General features: G+C 40.9%; 1 protein-coding gene across 2 annotated transcripts; it reads right to left on the bottom strand.

Annotated features, from left to right (window-relative positions):
- Positions 1 to 4,239: 4,239 nt before the first annotated feature.
- klhl21 (kelch-like family member 21) lies at positions 4,240 to 20,777 on the bottom strand. Of its 2 annotated transcripts, none has more exons than XM_083975309.1 (5): positions 20,633 to 20,777; positions 9,398 to 10,480; positions 6,153 to 6,558; positions 5,938 to 6,010; positions 4,240 to 4,749 (listed from the first exon to the last, which is right to left on the bottom strand). In XM_083975309.1, the coding sequence occupies exons 2-5, from the start codon at positions 10,422 to 10,424 to the stop codon at positions 4,402 to 4,404; spliced, it is 1,854 nt and encodes a 617-aa protein (XP_083831435.1). In that variant the 5' UTR covers positions 10,425 to 10,480; positions 20,633 to 20,777; the 3' UTR covers positions 4,240 to 4,401. The 2 variants fall into 2 exon arrangements, with proteins under 2 accessions (XP_083831435.1, XP_083831434.1); XM_083975308.1 differs by lacking the exon at positions 20,633 to 20,777 and adding an exon at positions 12,900 to 13,055.
- Between the last annotated feature and the right edge of the window lie 835 nt (positions 20,778 to 21,612).

Genomic DNA, 21,612 nt, shown 5'->3' with positions numbered 1-21,612 from the left:
TTTTTGCTGATGTTAGAAATCCAAAAACAATGCGCTCAATCCTCCAAAAGTATAAATGGGTGCTGAATCCTCAAGACAAAGTCCACACAGAAAATGTACAAATAGCAAAGTATTTATTGCCACACGAACGTTTCAGCTTCAGCGTGTATCAGGCAAACCACTGCATACGATACATTACACACACAGGTGTCATTTATCAATATTCAAGTGTTTTTTCTTTACTCTTCTCTTGTCACTGCGGCTGCTGCTCCAGCCGGATTAGTGATTAGATAAATAAAACCTGTGTGTGTGTGTAACGTTATGCAGTGGTTTGCTGTTCGTGTGGCAATAAATACTTTAAATTGGAGTGCGGTCCTGTTTCTCTTGCTAATGTGCAACAAGTTTGATGATGATGATGATGCTCAGACAAATGCAGCAGAGCTTCTAATGAAAACAGTGAAAAAGAAGAAATCTGTTGTTTAACACAGTGCACTGTATATAATATGTTCCTTACATTTAAACACATTTTGGTGAGAATCAGTGAATATGAACATACATTAGTTTTATTTAAAACACCACAGGATGCTCTTATTGTGAAAAGGTTGGACACTGGATCATAAAGAAGTAGTTTTATTGGACGGATCTAAACATTTTTTTTTAAAACTTAATCCATTAATGATTAATCCATCTCTCTTGTAGCTGCTGTTCATTGTTTCTATTAAAATCTGTGTGAACATCTGTTTCCTCACGGCTCAGCACATGAACAGTTTAATCTACAGTAACTAAACAGACACAGTTCACAGGGTTAAAGAATAAACTTTATTTACAAAACTGATTCAACAAAATCGCAAACTCGTATGAAAACTAAGAAACTGATGCATCGACAAAAAACGTTACAAACAACACGCAAAAATATTACAATTTTCCATTATTAAAAGCAAAAAAAAATAATATTATTTTACACACGAGCGACTTGAGATTGTTTTTGCACTTCCAGTTTGAGTTTGTTTGACTTGGCTGCGACGTCATGATCCGCAGCCACAGACACAGACACGTCCATAAATAAAAACATACCAAACATTCATAAATACAACGTCTAAAAGGAAAAAAATAAAGACTTCATGCACATTCGACTGGTGGTTATATACTACAGAGGCTGATCCTGACCAATAGCAAGAAGATAATCAATCAATCAACCAACCCAGAACAAGTCAACGTCACATGCAGCAGAAGGAAACTCAGCTCTCGAAGTTTTTGTCTGTTTAGTGCGCAATATGAATTGTCTTCGCGGTTGTTTTTTGGAATGTAAACTGATTATATATCAATATTTTTTATTATTTTTTATTTTATTTGGTTTCTGCTCAAATTTTCCTGTTAATTCAGCCTCTTTTCCTACAAAATATCACCGGACACACAGTGGAAAGTGTTTAAAAAAAACTAAAATAAAACAAGACAAAACAAAACATCTCCTCTTTCATTACAAACCTTCTACTTCTTCGTCTTCTCCTCTTTCCAAACCTCTGGCGCCTACATTACCCACAATGCTTCAGAGACTCAGGTGTGTGCGAGAGCTCGCTTCTCTCCGACTTCTCTCACACCTGAAGATTATTTTCACTTTCCTTCACTTCAGTTTTCACACGTGGAGCCACAACGGGCTGTAAACACTTTGATGTGAGTATTTCATTTCAGATTTAAACTTGTGTGTCTATAGAAAACAAAACTAATAAAATAAAATAAAATTAAACCAGCTGCTGACACACACACACACACACACACACACACACCTGTCTCGCCTGCTGTGGAGGAAACAGTCCCAGACGGCTCCCAGAGGAAAATATTTACTGCTCAGATTTAATCCTCTTTTTCTCTTGTAAATGAATCAGGTAAAACAAATAAATCTCAGCTCTGTGCAGATCATTTGTTTGTTTTTGAGTTTGTTCTGTGAAAACAAAAACGTGACGGGTACATTTGTATTCTCAATTATTTCTTTTGGTCGGCTAATAGAGAATGAAAAAAACCCCAAAAACAAACAGGAAAACATGATTAAAAACTAAATTATTGAATATTTCAGCTCTGATCCAAAGTGTTCAGAGGATAATTAAAGCAGATATCAGCTTCACGGCCGTTTCGGCTAATGCTGCGTTCAAGGCAGGCTTTTGAAACCGTAAGTTACAGCTTCAAGTCACAACTACGACTTGGTAGCGTTCCAGGTAACCCGTAGCTCGTGTTTTTACCATCCTGTTGTCTGTGAAAGTTCCCTATAACGGCCACTCGTAACTTCCGACCCGTGAACTCGTACCAGATCGAACTGGTATGACTTCACAGGAAGGAAAAACACAAAGTACGAGTTTCTTTGAACGCACCATGAGTTAGCAGCCCCCGCCCTTGTCAGGCATCAATTGGTCCTCGTGCTACGTCACCACATTCACGCGCATCCCTTGGCTGCACACACAGCCCTTCATGCCGTTCTCTCTCCTCATTGGATAACACTTGTATCCCACAAGGAAAATTTTCTCCTCGGGTTACAGCAGAGCAGAGTGACGGAGAGACTCGTGTTTAGGCTGAAATACTTCATGTAAGTGATTGCTGACGGAAAATAGGACTATTTAGGACTTATATTAACAAAAACATTCCACTGATATCTGCTTTAAGGACTGAGCTCATGTTCACATGTAGCAGGAATCTGAGTAAACTCATACATTTTAATGTGTTTTCTCAGTTTCATGTGACTGAAAATGGTTATTTCTGAACAATACAGCCAAAGTGGAAATATGTGAAAAGTCTGGTTTAGTGTTTGAGTGAATAAACAGGAGAAAACAGAGTTTCAGGTTCCTGAACGTCACCGATGAGACAGAAAATGTACCAACGTCAGGTGTGTGATCATGATGCTGTCAAAGCAGAACTCTGATTAATGTTTCTCCAAACACTTTTTGTTTTACTCAAAAACTTTACTCCAAAGAGAAATAAATAAATTCTTTCGACGGTGTTTTGATCAAGGTTCATGTAGATCTCTGTTTCTGAACCAAGGACAGCTACTCTGACCCCTAGTGGCACTTGGTGAAATTGCAAGAGGTGCTTAAAACGATAAAATATCATTTTATTGAGTGACATTTACAGATATTTATCATTAATGTCTAAACTGCAGAAGCTGAACTGAGCCAACTGGTATTTTGTCCCAATCCCGATATGATTTAATGGGAAATTGGTCATACTTTAATAAGAAGCCACATTTTGATGGTTTTTTGATTCACTCTCGTTTGTCTTTCTAAATTAACTGCATTACACCGTTACACACAAACTCAACACTTCCTGTGTTATTTTCAAATTAAGAGCCCTGGTTCTTGCCTTTCAGTAGATAGTCCCAATTCATTTCTTAAGTGAGCTTTTATTGTGAAATATCACACAGGAAGATGGTGTAAAACTCAATAACGTGCAATTATTATATTATATTATATCATATTATATCATAGCTATTTCTATTTCTGTCTAATTAGGTTTGGGACTTCTTTTGCTCCCCCACCTCACACCTGGGTATCTGGGATCTGCTGTGTCTGATGTTACTATTACAAATATATGAGTTATTATAAACACCTGGCAACATGTGAACATGGACTGAGTGTCGTAGCGTTTGGTTTTACAGAGTGAATGTTTTGACTTTAGAGAGCAGCTCAGTCGCTAACGGAGGATTTTCTGATTTTCGGACCCGTCCAGGACCGTTTCCTGTGAGCGGAGCGACGACAAACAGAACCTCTGAGGAACCGACCCGGTCACAGACCGACGCGGCGGTCGTCAGCGTTCGGCGCCGTCGTCACCTGGAGCTCAGACAGACGACTCAGTTTCCTCTCCGGCCCTGAAAACAGCTTCACCGCCGGCCGCCATGAGGTAAATTCACAGTAAACTAACGACGGCACCATGACGACGATGACGAGGACGAGAGGGAGAACGGGTCGGGACGACTTCGACAACAAACGGGTCCACACTGCAAAAACTCAAAATCTTTCCAAGAATATTTGTCTTATTTCTTGTCAAAATGTCTCATTTCTAGTCAAAACTAAACTCTTTCCACTTAAAATAAGACTCATCACCTAAAAATTACTGTAACTTGTTTTTATATAATTTTCACTTGTTTCAAACTAATATTCACTTGAAATAAGTAGAAAAATCTGCCAGTGAAAGCAGGTTTTTTGTGTTTGTAATAAGGAAGAAAAACTTGCTCCACTATCAGATTTTTCTACTTATTTCAAGTGGAAATCTGCTTGAAAGAAGTGAAAAGTGTCTAAAAACAAGCTGCTTTTTTGTGTGACGAGTTTTATTTTTTAGGTATAATGAGATTAGTTTTGACTAGAAATTAGACATTTTGACCAGAAATAAGACAAATATTCTTGGTAAGACTTTGAGTTTTTGCAGTGCAGAACCAAAAACTCAGTGCGCTGCGTTGACGACGTCCTGGTTCTGGTTCTGGTGGTTCTGGTTGAGATTGTTGTTGAGGTTGTGCAGCTCGTGGTGGCGCTGGTGCCGGTGCAGGTGGATGGCGTTGGACTCGGGGACGTCCGCGGGCTCGAAGGCGCCCGACACCTGCGGCATGAACTGGCGGAAGATGCTGACGCTGCCGTGCCAGAAGGTCGGCTGAGGGAGGCGGCCGGCCAGAGACCAGCACCGCGTCGCCGGGTCGTACGCCTCCACCACGTCCGACAGCTCGAAGGTGTTGTCGTAACCACCGGACACGTAGAGTTTACCGCCCAGCGCCGCCACGCTGCCGCCAACATGGACCTGTTGGTGAGACACAAGAGACACGAAGCCGGTCAGAGAGTCATAGGACGAAATAAATGTGGTGTTCGAAAATAAAAGTCTCTGTAAATAAATAAATATCCCACACGGAAAGAACCTATAGGTTTTAATATAGGTTTGAATATATGTGACATACATCAAATTGTCGGTTTTCATATATACGCATATATGCTATATACGTATACAGTACATGGTGCATATATGATGCATATGTGCACCGTATATGCAGCATATATGCACAGATAAAGTGCATATACTATAGGTTTCATATTTGCGCATATCCTCATGAAAACGGCCAATTTTATGTATGTCACGTACAGTATACTGTATTCAAACCTATATAAAAACCTATATATATATATATATATATATCCTCATGAGGATATATGTGCATACTGTATATGAAACCTATATGCAGTTTATCTGTGCATATGCACCATATACAGTATATGGGTATATATGAAAACGGCCAATTTTATGTATCTCTGTGGAAATAAATTTGGCCTAAAAAAAGTTTACACAAACCAATCTAAATTAAAAAACAGCTCCCTCTGCTGGAAATTGAGTCGCATAGCAGCACAAAGTTATTGTAGTGAGAAAACACCTTTGAAAAAAGGGTTTTTAGTTGCACTTTCTACTGAGGCCTGTTTTTCTTTATCTATTTCATCTTATTTATTGGAATTCTGACTTGGATTTTAATTGTTAGGGGCCGGGCTATACAATTGAACTTGCCTTGCCCTGATCAGTAAAACTTCTGAGTACCAGGATAATTATAGTTCATGAAAACTATGACTAAAATTAAAACTCAGTAAAAACAGTAAAAAAAAATAATTTAGTTAACTGACATAAAAAAATTAAAATAAAACAAAACAAAAACAAACTACTACTGTTTCTCTGTGTCTCAATGCCTTGTGTGTTATGGCTTCCTTTTATTAAAATCACCTGAACCTGAACCTGACAGTTTTTTTTAGACCTGTCAATAGAACTGAAAACAATTCAATTAAATAAACAATTACATTGGTTGGTTAAAAATAGGGAACAGATAAAAAAGATTAAATGTGATCAGAATGTGAACAGCTGTATGATACTGATGTACACACACACACATATAAAAATAAAAGCTGTGGTTGTTGTTGTTGTGCAGTGCATGCTGGGAGATGAAATACAAACCTGGTTCATTGGATTAATTTTGTCCCACTCGTTCTTTAGAGGATTATAAACGTCGACCTCGGCCGAGTCGTCCCTGCAGACGGAGACACGACAAAGTCAAAACTCAAACGACGGTTGTTTGATGTCGTGATTTTAAATTAATCCTCAACGTACACTTCCGTTGCAGCAGAATTATCCTGTAAGATAAATACGTTCTATATGAAGTGAGCTCCCACCTGACAAAGTAGATGAGGCCGTTGAGCGTGACGGTTTTGGGCGTGAACGACCACGGCGGCAACTGGCCACATTTGACCCTGGTCCAGCGGTTGGCGTCGGGGTCGTAGCTCTGGATCGCCATGGCGTCCTCGCCGGTCAGGCAGCCGATGGCGTAGAGCCGGCCGCGGCAGGGCGTGGTAGAGCAGTTGTCCATGGGGTGCAGCATGGCGGGCAGCGCCTCCCAGCAGTCCAGCGCGTGGTCGTAGCGCTCGGTGCTGTCCGACGCCACCACGTAGAGCTGCCCCTTCAGCAAGCACGAGCTGTGGTACTCGCGCGCCTTCAGCATCGGCGACGCCTCCGTCCACTCGTTCACGCTCGACTTGTAGCGCCACACGCCGTCGTAGAGGCGAGAGCCGTCAGAGCCGCCTGCGGGACGGAGACAGGAAGTTTTTATTAACCATGAGTAGTGTTTGTTACTGTTGTTTTTCCTTCTGGTCACCGTTTTATTTTATTCTTTTATTACATTACATTACTGTAAACATATTTATTGTATTGATTTATTGTTATCATGTTGTTATTATTGTTTAAATATATATTTTTTAAACTCTGACTTGTAAGGGTTGTTGTAAAGGTGCCAATAAATAAAATGTATTATTATTATGATTGTTTAAACTTCAGTTTCAACATATACACAATCATATTCACCTGCTGTTTTCTTATTTTTTTCAACAGAAACTAAAACGAACAAGGACAAAATAATAATTAGGACAAAATAAAAGGAACAGAAACAACGATAAAAACAAATGATAGGGAGAAACAGAGATATACAAGTTGATATTAAAAGATATATTAATTTGGATTCAAAATGTTAATACATCTTTGTGGAGTCTGAGGGAGTTTGTTATTTGTTTCCTTTATCTTTTATCAGTCCACATGTTGCATGTTGGACGATCAGGCTTTAAACATCTCACTGCGATGCATTTAACTGCTGTTGCTCACAATATTTGTAGGAGATATTTTTACATTATATAATAATGTTAAAAGCTTTTTATGCAACTAACAAAGTTCAATTTAAAACTTTTTTTCCCCACAGGAAAACTGATGTTCATGAGGGTTTGTTTGTCTGTTTTCCTGTGTTGTTTTTTCTTAATGTGTCAATCAAATCACATTGAAATCACATTGCACCCATGTTTAAAGAAACTGTATCATAGTTTATAAAAACTTAATCTGCCCGTCAACATTACGCAACCACGCGCTGCTGTTATTTCTGTCATCGAGGTTCTGAGCTAAATTTACAGCTCAATATCAGCGTCCAGAAATCTGTGAGTGAAGCGCTCAGATTGTTTCTCATGGGAAAACACCGGCCTTGTTTTCACCTCAGGAGGGATCGGTGACTGTGATGATGATGAATATGATGAAGATGAAGATGATGATGAAGATGAGGAGGATGAGGAGAACCACTGTCCTGGCAGCACACCATGTCCCATCTGACTCTGTTCACGCCTGCAGTTTATTTATAAGCTCTGTCCGACGGCCATGAAGGAGCGGGAGTGGAAGTCTACCGAGTGGAGCTTCCACTGTTAATTCAATCTGAGGGCGTGTGTGTGTTCACACCTGGTTCGTTTGGAGAAGTTGTTTCCGAAACAGGAAGCGTTTCACCCCGAAGAACGGTTCGTTTGGTTCATATGTGAACGCAGCAATTGCACTCAGATGCAGAACAAAACAAGCCGGCCGAAATCTCTAAGAAGGGCTGAAGCGCAGTAATAAAATTCTTGAACGCAACATCATAATCTTTGCTGCATTTTGTGATAAATTGTTACATATTGCACCAAATTATTACATTTTTTTCATAAAAAAGTGCAACACTCACATTTTGTCATAATTTGGTACATTGTGTAAAAACTTATTGCAAAATGCGGCAAAGTTTATGACATTGCATTCAAGAATTTTATTACAAAATGTGGCAGATTATTACAAAATTTGGCAGATTATTACAAAATGCGGCGTTATTACATCATGAGGTGAAACTTTCGTACATTATTCCATAATGCGGCGCTACAAGGGGTGGTCTCATCTAGGCGTTCATTTGCAGTGAGAACATCCGACACAACAAACAACACGCTGCTGATAATGGTTCCTGTAGGTGCCATGTTTCATTTATAACATTATACCTCCAAACCTCTAGGGGGCAGTATTTCATTTGTCGTCAGCCACTAGTTTGCACAGGTGTTGCTGCTTTCAGGGAAGAAACAAACAGTTTTCAACGTGTTTTTTTTGTTGGTTTATTTTCATGTGGATAAATGATAAGTATGTGACTTTATTAAGAAATTAAATGACAAATATTTATTCCAATGCAAAGGAGGATTCCGTTGGTTTATTACCCGAGTACACGTCAAAACAAAACAATTAGCAGTCTGTAGTCGACAAAGCACTGGACTTAGTTACTACAGTTCTCAATGACTGGACAACCGGACGCGCTGGACGTAGGACGTAGGATGCCTCCAGTCGGCTTCTTTTTCTGGCCATGTACAGGTTCAGGTTTGAGCCGAAAATATACACAATTGACTCATATCAGGTCGGGACTGGACTTAAACTGCGGGTTCTGACCAGGTCGGATTTTTATTTTCAGGGCCGTTAAGACTTCTATTCCATGTTTTTTTGTTTTTCCCTTGTAACCCCCTCCTCCTCCCTGAGGTAAATTTCTGACCAATGAGAGAACAGTTGAACCAACTGCTCATGCTCATGGCATTTGTTTACAACTTTGGACCGATTGGGACTGTTACCATGTGAACACAGACGACCCAAACGAGCCACAGGTCTGAAAAGAATAGTTCACCCAAAATTCAAATTTCCACTCATTATCTACTCACCCTCATGTGGACTAAGGGCTGGGAGAAGTTTCAGAGTCCTCCGTGGCTTCTCTGAGTTACCTCCATGCTGCTCATATGTAATGTCCGTCTTGTATTGAAGCCCCGAAACGCGAAATTGTTCCGAAAAAAATTAAATAAGTCTATATTTCAAGCTTGTTTGTAACGGAAGCTCCTCTTCCTGGTCCGTCCAAATCTCGTGAGAGAATGCACTGCTACGCCGAGACCCCTGTAACTCAGAGAAGCCACGGAGGACTCTGAAACTTCTCCCAGCCCTTAGTCCACATGAGGGTGAGTAGATAATGAGTAAAATTTCAATTTTGAGTGAACTATTCCTTGAATACACCCTAACACACACACAGACAAACACACACACGCGCTGCTGTTGGATGACTTACCTGTGACGTACATGTCGTTGCCGAGGGCGGCGATGCTGTAGCCTCCTCCCAGGTGGTCGGGGAACTCGGCCAGGTAGCGCCACTGTCCGGTCTGCGGGTTGTAGCAGTCGACGGTGACGAGCTCGTCGCAGTCCTGGTCGCAGCCGCCGACCACCACCAGGATCTCGGCCAGGCCGGTGGACGGCCGCGGCCTCATGCGGTGGCACGGCCGGTCGTAGCGGTCGTACTCGCAGGACTGGAAGCTGCGCGCCTCGTTGACCATGCGCAGGCAGGTGGGCGACAGGTAGACCAGCGGGTCGCTCTCCACGTGCGCCAGCAGGAAGAACCGCCGCACGAACGGCAGCCGCACCTGCTGCAGCAGCTCGGGCCAGTAGTGCAGCCGCCGCTGCAGGTCGGCCTTCACCCAGCGCACCGCGATCTGGTACACCGACTCCTCCTTGTCCACGCACAGCTCGTCGTCCGACATGAACTCCAGCAGGCGCTTCCACGGCAGCCGCTCAAAGTCCGTCCCCTTGGCCAGCTCCATGATGTTCTTCAGCACGAAGCGGCGAGCGCTGGACGCCAGCTCTCTGCAGGCGTACGCCTCGGCGAAGTCCTGGATCTCTAAGCAGTTGGACACGTCCAGCCGCTGCTCCAGGAAGGCGCAGCACGCCTCTTTGACCGACGGGAACTGGAACAGGTCGGCCGTCTTCAAGAGCAGGTCCACGTTGTCCTGGGTGACCGTGACGCGGCCCGTGTAGCAGAAGTCCACCAGCAGCCCCAGCAGCTCGGCCGACACCTCGTGCAGCACCACGCGGTCCATGGCGCTCTCCCGCAGCGTCCCGGCGAACATGGCCCGGAAGTAGGTGCTGGCGGCGGCCAACACCGTGCGGTGGCAGTGGAACTCGCGGCCCTCTGCGCACAGGGTCACGTCGAAGAACTTCCTCTCGGCGCGGAGCTCGTGGATCCCTCGCAGCAGGTTGAAGGCGTGAGCCGTGTCGAAGAACGGCAGAGTGGACGGTTGAGTCTGTAACACTGGCTTCTCCATCGCTCCGCTCTCTGGTGATCAGCTTCTATGGGTTGTGCTCAGAACGAAGTTTTCATCTGGAACAGAGAAACAACAACAAACCAACAGGATACATCAAATAACAAGTATTTCTGATGATTTTCCAGTTGTTTGCTCTATAAAATGTCAAAAAAAAAACTGCAGAAATACCTTTGACAGTTTCTAGATCCCAAAGAGACATCGTCAAATTACCAAACTAACTGATTTAGCAACCAACCAAAACCCCAAATTATTCTGTTCACCATCACTTCAGACAAAGAAAAGAGGCAAACCTTTACAACTGAGAGGCTGGAACTACGACTTTCTGATTGAAAAAAAAACTTTTCATCGATGAAAGCTGATTACTGATACATTTTCTGGAGGTTTTTCCACCAAATGTACCACTGACAAACACAGAGGTCTATGACGGTAAAGGAAAGGAGACATAACAACAATGACATTTTCATCTAAAACAGAGAAACACCAACAATTTAACAGGTTACATCAACTAACAAGTATTTATGGTAAATATTTTCTAGTTGTTTGCTCTATAAAATGTAAAAGGCTGCAAAAAAGTTTCTAGAAGCTCAAAAAGACATAGTCAAATCACCTGTTCTGGTGAACCAACCAACTAAAATATTCTCTTCACTTGAGACACAGAAAAGGATAAATCCTCACAACTGAGGCTGGAACTACGGATATCTGCTTGAAAATGTACTTACATTTTCATTTGTTTATGAAAACTGATGTTAATACTTTTTCTAAATAAGAAAGTTATTCTACCGAATGTACCACTGTCAAACACAGAGGTGTAGATGCTGAAGGAAAGGAGACATAACAATATAACAACAATAAAGACGTTTTCATCTAAAATAGACAAACACCAACAGGTTACATCACCTAACAAGTGTCCCTGGTTAATATTTTCCAATAGTTTCTCTATGAAATGTCAAAGAACTGCAAAAAAAAAAACTAGAAAGTTTCTAGAAACCCAAAGAGACATCGTCAAATCACCTGTTCTGATTCAACAACCAACCAAATTATTTTGTCCACCATCACTTCAGACAAAGAAAAGAGGTAAATCCTCACAACTGAGGCTGGAACTATGAATTTCTGCTTGAAAAAAAGACTTGAATCTTTAATAGTTTACATTTTTTTCTGTAAACATGAAGAGGCTTTCCCACCAAATGTAACACTGACAAACACAGAGGTCTATGACGGTGAAGGAAAGGAGACACAGCAACAAAGAAGTTTTCATCTAAAACAGAGAAACACAACAACAGACAACTATTTCTGGTGAACATTTTCCAAAAGTTTCTCTATAAAATGTCAAAAGAAACCCCTACAAAAATACCTAGGACAGTTTCTAGATGCCAAAGAGACATCGTCAAATCACCCAACCGACTGATTTAGCAACCAACCAAAACCCCAAATGATTCTGTTCACCATCACTTCAGACGAAGAAAAGAGGTCAATCCTTTACAACTGAGGCTTGAACTACGACTTTCTGATTGAAAATGGACTTGGATCTTTCATTGTTTATGAATTTTCTGTATAAAAAGAGAGGTTTTTCCACCAAATGTACCACTGACAAACACAGAGGTCTCAAACACATCTCAAACACAGAAACACCAACAAACAACAGGTTACATCGACTAACTCTGTATTTTCTGAACATTTCCCATTTCACACTTTGACAGTTTTCTAACGGCCAAGGAGACATCGTCAAATCACCTGTTTTGATTTAGAAACAGAATAAAACCCCAAAATATTCTGTTCACAATCGCTTCAGACAAATAAAAGAGGCTGGAGCTAAGTATTTCTGCTTGAAAATGAAATGAATTGTTTTTGAAAGCAGATTTTTCTGTGCAAGGAGCCTCCCACACCAAATGAACCATTAAAACAGAAAAACACCAGGAACATGCATCAACATGTTACATCAACTAACAATTATTTCTGATGAATATATTCCAATTTAACACTTTGACAGTTTTCTAGCGCCCAAGAGAGTCATCGTCAAATCGCCTGTTTTGATTTAGCAACAGACCAAAGCCCCAAAATGATTCTGTTCACCATCACTTCAGACAAATAAAAGAGGCAAATCATCACAACAGGGATTTCTTTGCTTTAATAAAATGACTTAAATCTTCGTTATTGAATTTTCTGTAAACACAAAAAGCACCTCTGTCAAACACAGTGCTCTATGGACCGGAGGACACATGGCTATGTTGACATTTAACATTCAGGAAAGTTTAGAAAAGTCCTAATAGAGATCAAAACCAGAATGGAATGACTTTACATTTCTACGACTTCAGCGCCGCCCAGATGAAATGCTTCACAGCAAAAACACGAGCCAAATAATCTCAACTATACAGCCCGACATGTGACCAACCTTACAGACCAGACCATCTGCTCCAACAAACCACTTCACTTTATTATGTTTCAGTTTCAAACCGAAAACCGTTTTCTTTTTCCTACCTGAGGATCGACTCCAGACTGGTTTGGTTTCACAACGTTCACGACGTCTAGAAGGAACGACGAAGCTCCGACGACTGAATGTGACCAGATCCTTCAGTGTGTTTAAGAAAGAGAGCTGCTCTGTGCTCAGGGGCTATAAATACACCAGCAGTGTCCATTTCCACCAGAGGGGAGGGGGGGCTTTGAGGAGAACACCTAACACACTGTGGGGAGAGTATGAAGCCCCCCCACCACCACCTCCTCCACCTCCCACTGGTATGAATCTGTGGTCAGTCAGTGTGAGTAAAGTGGAGCCGGCTGAACGCGGGCCTCATCTCCTCCGTCAGACCAAAACACACACACACACCTTCCTGTCAGAATACTCAACCAGCTCAGCGAAGCACAACGGTCCACTCTGAGTCATTAACCGTGAGACCATTACCATAAAAATCTACTATTTTAATAATCACTGCAGCACGGGTCAGTGAGTCAGCGTTTGGATCAAGTGCTGCGATGTTCCAGATGTTTGTCGTCCCCCAAATGCTGAATCCTGCTCAATCCTGTCGACTCTGACTGAAGTTGAGACTCTGAGATACTGACAACTTGGATGGATTTATTGGTAACACTTTACTTTACTTGAATAGGTATTCATAAGATTGACATAAAACTGTCATAACCATGACATAACAGCTGTTATAAACATCAATGAATACTTATGACAGCTGTCGTTAAGTGTCATTCGGTAAGTTATGTCACTTTTGATGCAAAGTTGACATTAGTTGCGTTTCCATCCACCTTTTTTTATTCGCATTTTCAAAAATTGCGAATAAATACTTGAATGGAAACGCCAGAAATTCGAATAAAGGCAGTAAATGCGCATAAAAGTTTATACGCTTGGAGGAGGTGGATTTGTCAGCGTATCGATTAAAGGAAATGCGAGTTTTTGTGATGGAAACAGATTATGCGAATTGAGGCAGTGTTTGTGGGTGAAGCTGCTGGACTTCACCCAGCGACGTTCAAACAAATGGAGAACGACGCCCCGGTGTCCCAGCTCTCTGCACCCCGCGACACAAACGCGCTCCGTAACCCGTAATCTTTTGTTTATGACGGTTAAGACTACACAAACACACGCCGTAACATCGTTATGTAACTTATTGATTTTTCACCGGCTTCGTATGTAAACAGATGCACATGGAGGAGAGGAGTATAACCAAAACAGCGGAAAAGCGAGCAGACTGTCACAGTTCCCTACTGTCTTTCTGTGTAAATATCTCATGTTACAACATGAAAACCTGCAGCTTATATTCAAGTGCAGCCTATATATGTATTTTCTTTTAAAATGTAGCTGGTGCGGCTTATACAGGTGCGTCTATAGTCTGGAAAGTACGTAAATTGTCCATGATGTTGAGTGTCAGCTGAGTCTCAACTGTTGGATACATTCACGCTCTCTTATGACGTAATCTCACGGTGCACTCCTCCTAATCGCAAAACACTAATGAATGGAAATAGGCATAAATTCGCTTTGCTTTTTGCGCATTTTCACAAAATCCGCTTTTAAATTCGATACGACTTGGATGGAAACCCAGCTAGTGTTTGAGATGTCCTTGTTATGAGAACTTGACGTAATTTTTAAAGTTTGGCCATTAGGTCTGCTATGACAGTTTAAAGTGTCTTTATGTCAAGTTGTCAGAACAAAAACATCTCAAACAATGTCAACTTTGCATCAAAAGTGACATAACTTACTGAATGACACTTAACGACAGCTGTCATAAGTAGTCATTGATGTTTATTATGACAGTGTTATGTCAATCTTATGAATACCTATTCAAGTAAAGTGTTACCGATGTATTTAACCCAGAGATCCATTTCCTTTCCTCACGAACTCCTCATCACTTCCAGCTTGTTCACATTTTCTACATTTCTCTTTGTTAAACTGAACATATTTGGGTTTTGGACTGTTCTTCAGCAACATCTGAAGACGCCACGTCTTCTTCAAAACAGTCCAAAACCCAAATATGTTCAGTTGGTCTGTGGGAGACAGTTATGGACGATTCTCAATATTTTTTTTTGGATCCTAAATTTAATATCTTTGTGTTTTTTTGGAGGGGAATTTTGTAGACAAAAATAAAACCTGGTTGTTTTTGTAGAATGAACAACAGATCAAGAGCAAAATCTGACAATTGGGCTAATGATGATGTCAATGAGCTTGTGGTGTCGTTAATTTCCTACATAATGGTCTATTAAATGCTGTCCCTAGAAACAAGGCATCTTGGTAAAGCAATTTTTGATGACAATTAATTTGCTCAATGTTGAAATCATGATTATTTATCTGACGAAGCAATGTTTTTGACTTTGTTAACATGATGCATTTATTGAACATTTCTTGATGATTCACTTCAAACAGGACAGAAGAGCTAATTAATTAAACTGTTAACTGAGAAAACTGCTTTTGTGAATTAATGGACATATGTTGGTAGAACGACAAATAATTGTTTGCTTGTAGAAGGATGTTGTTGTTGCTGTTGTTGCTGTATGCTTCAAGGATACGAGCTGAGATTTTTGGGTCATATTGCCCGTTCTCTTGTTTTGGGAGGGGGGCAAAACACTTCGAAGGTGCACACATTTTCCACAATTGTATACGTTTTGAGATCGTTTGGAGCCAAAATCGAAATCACAATCAAAATTTGATTCACTGCACAGAACCTCTTATAAAATATGCTGCTAATACTACAATATGTATATGATATTATAGCACTGTTGATAATTAACTGAGAAGAATATCTGATTTGACATTGAGATTAATTAAGATTGTAAAAGAGAGAAAAAGACCAGATGGTAAAAAGCAGTGAAACTCTTCAACAGACGTTTCTTTCTTTCTGAAACGCCGACGACTTCACAGGAAGCTGCGTTCAGAGCCCGATCGAAGCTGCTTGTCATCAATATTTGGAGACGATCATCATTGCCTCTCAAAATACACAGGTATCTCCTTACAGAGATTTGTTTAAAGGTTGTAATAAAGCCCCCGGTTCCTCTGGCCAAAGGACTTAGCACACATTCCTCACCAGGGTTCAACAATGCAGCGGTCCGCATAGCTCAAACTGTTGTGTGAAGGGCAGACGGGGCCTCGCAACCCAGATCTGCACTGAAAACACACACACACACACACACACACGTCTAACTTCTGCACAAGTGATCGTCTGTACGTTACAGGAGATAATGTTGTTTCCTTACATAGAGGTGATGAGTTTTCCTTCTTGCTCCCACTCTCTCCACCGTTACAAATGCTAAAAAAAAATGCAGTCATTCATTTCTAAACATCTGTTCTTCGTCTGCATCTGGGTTTAGTCGTTTTTATCTTCTGCTGCAACGTTACAACAAAACGAACGGAGGTTGCTGCAAAACTAGAGCAGTCGGGACTCGAGTCGGGAGTGTTGAGCAACTCACAATGAGGTTGTTTACCAAACAGCTCCGAGAATAGACGACAGACATTTATACTGTCAAAGGAAAGAGAAGAGAAGGGAAGGTGAGAGAGAGAGAGATACAGTGGAGGTGTGGAAACAATCCCAGTGGAATGAGTGACGACCCCACCCACCTGTACAGACTGTACACAGCTAAATAAAGGTGAACGATCCTTATCACATGGTGCAACTGTACTATCTGAACTCATGCCCTGTTATAGTAATAATCAAAGGTTCAATGCCGTTAGTCACAAGTCTGGGGTAAAACATTCTCTGATCCTTAGTAAGACCGATGGGAAGGTCTTAGTTTGTATTTTAGGAACCATCAGAACCGCTGTAAATAGAAACTCAGGGAGTCCCGACTGAAATAAAACACTGAATCAGAGTTGAAATATCCAAGAATAAGACTTAAGAGCCTAACGGACGTGATAGTGCTGAGATATGAAAGGATGATCGCCTTAAATCAGCAGATAATGTCGTCGAATATCGATCACCGACCCTTGAATCGAGTCAAATCGAAATCGTATTGAGAGAGACTTTGTGATATCGGCAAACATCGAATCGTTGTCCGTTGAATCGACATATCGTACCGTGAGTGAGGAGCGACTATCACAGTTTTCCAGAGACTAAGAATAGGTGAACCATCCAGACTTTATTCTGAATCCAAGACCAAAACTGTGACACCAACGTCCAGAACCTTCAGATTAGGGTGGAGGACAGAACCACCAAAGGTTTGGCAACAATCCATCGAACAGTTATTGAGATATTTTAGTAAAAATATAAAAGATAATAATACAGACAACAGCAGAAGACTGAGCAGGGAACAAAAACACACCGACTTCTTGCTTCATTTTAAATCTATAAAGAAAGTTGACTTGTTTTATTCACTGTCAGGAGGATGAGACCAACCACATTTAACTCGTACCATAATAAGAGACTTTGTGATATCGTCAAACATTGAATCGTTGTCCATTGAATCAATATGATATCATATTTTGATTCAACTTAAAGTCCTGCAGGTATTTATATTCAGTGAAGACAGACTGTCATGGTTTTCTAGAGACTAAGGACAGGTACTTAGATAGAACTTTTGTCTGGCCAATAGTCCAAAACCTTAATCTGTAAACAAAACCAAAACGGTCATACCAACGTCCACAACCTTCAGCTTGGGACAGAACCACCAACGTTTGGAGATAATCCATCAAACAGTTATTGAGATATTTGAGTAATAATACAAAGACAATCCAGCCAACAGCTGAGGACTGAGCAGGGAACAAAAACACAACAACATCTCTTTCATTAAAAAAATTGTCAAACATCGAATTGTTGTCTGTTGAATCGACATGATATCGTATTGCGATCAAACTTGTGATTTATCCCCCTACAACTGAGGCTGATGGAAGAGTCCTGCAGGTATTTATACTTAGTGAGGATCGACTATCGCGGTTTGGTTTTGGTTACTTTTGTCCAGCCAATAGTCCTTATTCTTCTATAACCAAGACCTAAACTGAGATACCAATGTCCCGAACCTTCAGCTTGGGATGGAAGACAGAACAGAACCACCAAAGGTTTGAGAGAATTAAAACGACATCTTGCTTCATTTAAATCTAAAAAAAAGTTGGCTTGATTTATTCACTGTGTCAGGAGGTGACAAATCAAACTGAACTGTGAGAAACTTCTTGATATCGGCAAACATCAAATCGCTGTCCGTAAAACTTGTATTTTACCCCTCTACAACTGAGGCTGAAGGAAGAGGTATATATTTAGTGAGGATCGACAGTCACGGTTTTCTAGAGACTAAGGACAGATCCTCAGATTTTACTTTTGTCTGTTGAACAATCCAGAACTAAAACTATGATACCAACGTCCAGAACCTTCAGGTCTGGGTGGAGGACAGAAGAACCACCAGAGTTTGTAAAGTAAAGTAAAGTAAAAACTCAAAGGCAGCAAGAGACTGTGAGGGAAACAAAAGCAGACCATTACAAAACGCACAACAACATCTTGCTTCATTTAAATCTAAAAAAAAAAAAGAAAAAAGAAAGTTGCCTTGATTTATTCCCTGTGTCAGGGGCGTGACTTTGACTCACAGTTTCATAACGGCCCTGTGGCTTCCAGGACTGCAGACTATTCAGCGAAGGTACAGTGTGTTTACGTGGGAGCTGCTCTGAGCCTGTGAACAACAACAGGCTAAATCAGACACCGTGTTTACAGTACGTGGACTGGACTGCAGCTCTTGGGGTTTCTCGGTGCCGGTGTTGCCCCTTACTGGTGCAGCTTTGTAATTACCAAACACAGGCTTCTTCAGCTCTACTTTGCATTTCCTCACCTCAGTATCAGCAGTATAAAAGCTGCTCTGTGTGTGCACTGTGCAGCTTCGGCTACTTTGAATATCAAAACAGAGAAAATGAAGTATGGCGCCTTCGTAATCTACTTTTTTTTTTATCCCTCCTCCACGATAATAAATCAACCACTTGATTCTGTAACCCAACGTTGAATGTACTGGACTCGTGCGCTCCAACAGCAGCACCTGTTGCACTAACAACACATTCAGACAGCTGCTCAGACAACCATCAGACTGGAGCGACATAAAACCCCTGGTTCTCCACAGCTGAGCCGGCCCTGGCCATAAAAAGGCAACCGCGGCCTCTCATCATCCTCCCTCCCCAAACTGACGACGAGGAGCTGCAACAGGCTTCTGGCTGCATGCAACGGCTCCCAGATGGCCGACAGTATGAGAGCGCATATGTTCCTCAGATGTAGATTAATTAGGTAATAATATTCTCATATCAGATATGCAAATTATAGGGTAAGTTTGCATGATGAGCGGCGTTGCTTGCAGCAAATGCACTGCATGCCCTTTTTGGTTCGTTGTAATGCAACTTTTCCTAAAGTAAAAAAAATCCTTGAAAATCTGCAAACCGCTGCTCATTCATGTGAAACTTTTCCTACTGACTAATAATGTCCAAATGAGGCAGCAGCGTGTGATTCATCCGTCTCGTTTTAGGGAATTCCTGGCAGGAAAGATACCGGTAACGGTAACTTTTTTTTTTTTTAAATAATGCCACCGTGAAGGTTTGTTTCTGTGTCATGATGACTCAGGTTTTACCACCAGGGATGAGTTCAAATACCGAGTAATGAGCGCTATCATCTGGCCCCGGCATTCCTGTGATTCCTGCTGCTGAACAAGAGTCACAGTTACAACTTAACATAAACATCACAGGAGGAGGAGGAGGAGGAGGAAGAATCCACACTCTTTACTGAAGTAGTAATAACACATACTACAAGTAAAAGTGTATGTTACTAGAGCAAAACTGTATGTATCAAAATGCTGCATACTGCATTTTGCAAATATATGCATTCATGTGCAGACAAATTAATTATTATTCATTAATTATAGTTTGAATTGCATGTCAGTAAGTGACACATTCAAGAAGCTGCATCTCTGGGATTTTTACATGATAAATTAGTTTGACATTCATCCATTTAGTTGTTCATTATTCTCCTGTCAGTCAACTAATGGTTTACTAATGGATCTACTTGAATGGATATTGTTGAATAGTTCAATCTATAATAAATCATAGTGTTTGTTGTCCAAGTAAAATCTTGATTTGAATTGAATTAAACTTACAAAATAACATTTCTCGACATCTCTTATAAACATAAATTCCTCAGATTTGAATTTAGAATATAATAATATTTATTCCACCACTGATAAACGTGTATATCCTCCATGCATCCATACATGTCCAACACACTGAGGCCTTGAGGCTTAAATTGCTCCTCATCCAAAGCCATGTTTGGGAAAAAATGATAATATTCAAATATGGAAGCTAATGCTATAATATCATAGCCCAGATACATAACTAGGCCCAAAGCCACACACACACATGCACATACACACACATAGATGTCGTGACAGTAATATTATCATAATTTTATAACCCGACATGATGGAAAATGTTGGACAACTTCTGTCTCCATAATTAACTTTCGCCATTATGAGAACTCACTCACTGTGTGTTGTTTATGTTCAGAGGAAACCGATTCATTAATGCAGATATATATAATAGTGTGTAACGATAATAGAAAACAGTGTATTTGCAGATTTTGCAGTAATATTTCCACATGTTAAACACTGTGAACATTAAAAGTCCTCTCTTCTCTTCTCTTGTCCTGTTGACGCGCAGCTCGACACCTTTTCCTCTCACTGGGACACAATGTTACAGCTTCTAGTCTCTGCTGCTCCGAGATAAAACCACATGAAAAACCACAACAACTGAGCTTCAGTCGACTCACCGGGGTTCGTCTCAGTCCGTGTTCCTGTCTCCTACAACGACAACAGCGTTAACGTCGCACAGGCCGAGCTGAAATGAAAGTTTGACGCCGCCGCCGCCGCTGCTGCTGCTCCTCTCTCCGGCCTCGACTGCGCCATGACAGGCTGCTGCACTGGAACAAATGCTGCGTTCAGGGGCGGTCGGAAAATACAGCCACCGACCGACTAGAGAGGAGCACGCAGATAATAGGACTGCAACCCTGCGTAGTAAAATCATACTACCCCAGAGATGCAAAGTAGTAGGCTAATATGACAACAGCAACAACAATAATATTTAGATTGATGGAGATATTTGATTGATACTTAGGGATGAACCAGTATTTTTGTTTTGTTTAGGCCTATTTGTTAAATTATGTTTTAGACCAAGTGGAAAATCTGAAAAATGTTTGCAGTCCATAAACAATACGGAGGCCACATAATGTGTTCTCAGAGCACTTTCTTGTTTTAATAATTGGAAAAATAAAACTAAACAAATCCTTTTTCTTTTTTGGCTTTTTTTTTTTTTTTTGGCTTTTAAAGCAGAAGTAAGCGGAATGTTTGTGTTAATATAAGTCTTAAATAGTTATATCTTCCGACAGCAATCACTTATATAGGGTGTTTGGTCTGAAACACGGGTCTGTCAGTCACTCTGCTCTGCTGTAAGCCGAGGAGAAAACTTTCCTTGTATCCTACAACCTTTATCCAATGAGGAGAGAGAACGGCATAAAGGGGCGGTCCTCTCTGTGTGTACAGCCAAGTGAGCTAAACACCGCCCCAAAACTAAACAAATCTTTTTAAAGTAAATTTGTTTTCATATCTAAGACATAGCCTAACTCATATATATTTAAAAAATTTTCTCACAAAAATCATACTATTTTGAAAATGATTTGACATCCGACAGGTTGGGAACGACAGATTTAGACAATACCTGTGTAATCGCTGTGTTATGTCCGTGCGAAGGCTC

Source organism: Trachurus trachurus (assembly GCF_905171665.1).
Source record: "Trachurus trachurus genome assembly, chromosome: 7".
NCBI lineage: Eukaryota > Metazoa > Chordata > Actinopteri > Carangiformes > Carangidae > Trachurus > Trachurus trachurus.
This window is presented reverse-complemented; position numbering and strand designations above follow the sequence as displayed.

Coding starts and splice junctions, on each gene's coding strand:
- klhl21 (XM_083975309.1), bottom strand. CDS start 10,424: ATGGAGAAGCCAGTGTTACAGACTCAACCGTCCACTCTGCCGTTCTTC. Junction 6,559..9,397: donor CAACGACATGTACGTCACAG/GTAAGTCATCCA, acceptor TCCGTCCCGCAG/GCGGCTCTGACGGCTCTCGC. Junction 4,750..5,937: donor AAATTAATCCAATGAACCAG/GTTTGTATTTCA, acceptor TCTCACCAACAG/GTCCATGTTGGCGGCAGCGT.